Source organism: Halyomorpha halys, unplaced genomic scaffold, assembly GCF_000696795.3.
Source record: "Halyomorpha halys isolate HHAL.00 unplaced genomic scaffold, Hhal_1.1 Scaffold1126.1, whole genome shotgun sequence".
Lineage (NCBI taxonomy): Eukaryota > Metazoa > Arthropoda > Insecta > Hemiptera > Pentatomidae > Halyomorpha > Halyomorpha halys.
Window position 1 is genome coordinate 83,850 of NW_027107866.1, and position 3,916 is coordinate 87,765.

General features: G+C 34.2%; 1 protein-coding gene across 1 annotated transcript in view; it reads right to left on the reverse strand.

Moving 5' to 3' along the window:
• Positions 1 to 3,916, reverse strand: part of LOC106688420 (phosphotriesterase-related protein) — a 21,161-nt gene that overhangs the window by 15,138 nt on the left and 2,107 nt on the right. The window contains exons 2-3 of the mRNA XM_014432862.2: positions 3,560 to 3,719; positions 2,456 to 2,637 (exon numbers count right to left, since the gene is read on the reverse strand). Of these exons, the coding sequence (XP_014288348.1) occupies positions 2,456 to 2,637; positions 3,560 to 3,719 (342 nt within the window). The remainder of the gene's footprint in view (positions 1 to 2,455; positions 2,638 to 3,559; positions 3,720 to 3,916) is intronic.

Below are 3,916 nucleotides of genomic sequence, written 5' to 3' on the forward strand. Positions count from 1 at the left end.
ATCTGGACATACGGAGTTGAGCTTTGGGGCTCCACTAAACCTTCGAATTTCTCTCGTATCCAATCCTTACAATCCAAAATCCCCAATGATCCTTACTTAGTCACAAATAAAATCATACATAAAGTCTCCCTAACGACCCAAACCCACTAGTTTCTAACCTTGCTTCCTCTTTCATTCCTGACAATCCTCCGAGACGCCTGAAAAGAAGATGACCACGAGACCTGTTAATGTAAAATGTCATTAGAGTGCTACCAATGGGTAGTTTCTCTACACGCCTGTAACACTCCATTTTAACTAAGATAAAATTTACTGAATGTATTGTGTAATATACAATTGTAAATTTCAATAAAGATATTTTTAAAAAATTAATTTAATAATGAAATGAATTATATAATTTATAAAAAGATTATTTTCTTTTACATCCCCAGTGATTCTAATTGATAATTAAATTCGTTAAAATTATAACATTGTTCATATATAGGTGTCTTTAGTAAAAGGCGAAAGATTTATGATGACCTTATAGTGCCAGATATACATATAGCATACCTCCTATATGTACGTACTAAATACCAATTAAAATCTTAACAGTACGAAAAAAAGAACAAGATAACAACCACAGTAAGTATAGAGAAAGTAAAAAAAATAATTAAAAAAAAAAAAAAAAGTATAAACAGAAATAAAATATAATATTAGTATAGACTTATTTAAAAGAAGAAAAAAAAAATGAGTTCCCCAACAAAATTTGTATTATATATGTTTTTACTATTAATTAGTTTTACATAATTAAATGATTTATACAATAGATGTCATGTTTTTATAATTACAACAAAATATATTATGAACAATTTCATAGGAATAGATTACCGGATATCCGAACTGTGTAAAAAATTCCACTTTCGATTTCCATGGTGATTACAACTTGTCTATAGATCGGGAAGTTAAAAATCTCCATAACATTTGTGCGTATTTATTTGAAAACAGAAATGTTATTGAATGCTGAGTTTTCTAAAAAAAATAACTTCTTTTTTAATGTTTGGATAACTGGAGTGTTTGGGGTACTTAATTTCGGATTATCGAGATTATATTGTAATATAACACAGTGTGTCAGTGGTGCTCTCTGTTAGGGCATCGATTAAGGTGTTAGTTCTTCAGATTGCTCATAGGTAGCGTCGCTACTAAGTAAACTTAATAAAAAATATTCAAAACGTAAAATAAAATTGCATTCAATATGAGTAAGATGCATTCAAAGTACTGAATGATGGGTACGATTAATTCTCATTCTTTTGAGTATTGACTACAGGTACTTAAACTGGTTTGTGTATCAATTATCGGTACTTATATTTAAAGATTTTCTTGAGTTTCGTTTATTTTATTTGTCCACATATGTTTTGAATTTGAGTATTGTACTCAGTACTCAATTAATTTGAGTACAAGTAAAGTAATCCTATTCAGCAACTCGGTACACTAGTATAATTTTGCAAACTCTGGTTAAATCTACCAGGTAGGTCTTGTAACATTTCTAATCATAGTTTCGGTTAGTCTTCCTGGGGCATCTCTAACTGAATGAACGCAGGTATAAAACGTCTAGAGTATATGAACAAAACAACTGACATTATTGATATGAATGTAAAGGCATAACTATAAAAAGAAAGTATCCGTGCTTGGGTATGCCGATGATTTGGTATTATTGGGTGAGGACGAAACTAAATACACGTTAATAAAATTTAATCAGGAACTAGGTCTCGAAATAAAAAAGGACGAAACAAAATATACGGTTAACAGTAGACACGGCAGCTATTTCGGTGATATAGATTTAGGAGCAAATACATTTGAGCAGGTAGATAAGTTTAAGTATTTAGCTTCTACGATAACCAGAAAAAAAGAAATTGATGAGGAAATAAAAGCGTGGTTAAAGACGGAAAATAATTGTGATTTTTCCATTTCGAAATTGTTTAGCTCGCGCCATCTGTTCAGAAACTTAAAAGTTAGAATTTACAAAACTATTATCCTTCCCACTGTTCTTTATGGATGCGAAACGTGGTCTCTTACAGTCAGGGAAGAACAGCACCTTAAGGTTTTTGAAAATAAATATAAAATATTTGGACCGAAAAAAAGGATGAATTAACGGGAGAATTTAGGAGGCTACACAACACTGAATTATAGGAACTGCACCCGTATTTACATATAAAAGCAGGCTATAGCATTGAGGCGAATAAAATGGGCATGTAAGGTTGTGAATCAAAGGATCCTTAAAATGTTATTAAACACTGAAACGACGGGTTGACCGAAACGTAGATGGGAAGATTGCGTAGATTTGGGTTTGGAGAGACGTTAATGAACAGATATATGAAGAGAACTATTGGTGGTATCGGCATCGAACCTTTGGGTTCGTTAGGCCTTTATTATTACTATTACATAAGAGTAAAAAAAAAAAATTATTCCTCTCTCTACTGACCAGTGCCTGCTATGATATTCACTCCAGTGGCTTTGCTGATACTCTTCATCAGCTGGAGATCTCTGCCGAGGCCCCAGGTGGTGTTCTCGACTATCGTGCCACCTCCTGCTTCTGCGAACAGCCTCACGCCATCCAAAGAGGCTTCGGGGTCAGTGAAGTCCATGTTCGTTCTGCTGCTATACCTGTGTGAGGAGGAGTACCTCAGAAATAATTGATAGTGGATAAAAACAAAAATAAAAATACAACTAGATCACTGTCATGTTAAGCTTGCTCAAGAAATAAAGGAAACTTAAGAGATCTTATTCGATCTTTGTCACAAGAGATTGGAAATTATTGGAGAACATCATTTAGAAATATTATAAACAAATTAAATGAAAAAATACAATCAACTAACCTGGAATCCTCGTACAAGACTGAAAAGACAGGAAACTACTCGTCGATTCCGACTATAACAGCACTTAATAGACAAACGGTCCAAACTGCCAATCCATTACAAAAGACTGACCTTCATGACTAACTGGACGCACGGAGTTGAGCTATGGGGCTCCACTAAACCTTCGAATTCCTCTCATATTCCTTCCTTATAATCCAAAATCCTATGTAAAATCCTTAATGCTCCTTATTTTGTCTACAATCAAATCATCCATCTGGACCTCAACGTTCCATTTGTTGCCGATTTTGCCAGAACCGGATACAAATCCCTCCATGATAAACTGTATAACCACCCAAATCCACTTGTTTCTAACCTAGCTTTTCCTTTATTACCCGATAATCCTCCCAAGCGTCATAAAGATGGAGTCGAGATCTCATTATGAAATGTTAGTGGAGTTCTATCAATGGGTAGATTCTCCACATGTTTGTATCATGCCATTGTATAAATAATACCCAATTTACTGGTTGTATATATTTTAATACAGTTGGAAATGTCAAGTTTTATATGATTGTGACATTCTTTATCAGACCTCATTAAACACAATTTCTTATTCAAACAGGACGTTATTGTGTGTATCTTAAGAATAGGCTTATTTGTAGAATTTATTTATAAGATATATCTGTACAATGTTTGTCCCCTCGTTGTATTGGTAAATTTATTTTTTTACTCACGGATATTGCCTGACGAAGGCGACATTATGAAGTCCGATGCCACCGTCGAACTTATTCTTGTGGATGGGAGGAGGCGATCTGTAGAACTTTTCGTACTTCACGGAGAGATGTTCGTGTGTAAGCGTAACCCCCAAGGCTTCTGCTTTCACCGCACCTAGAACTATAATGGGGAATAGATAAAATCATTCGGTGAGCAGAAAAAAATAATTAATTCACAACACGTGTAAATAAGTCGAAAACAGCGATAACATTGATGGACATCCTGTTAGCACTCTATCCATGTAATATAACCGTTGATTCTTTGATTACCGACTGCCCTACTGTGGCAACACTGAGTACCTGATAACCTCCCTAATC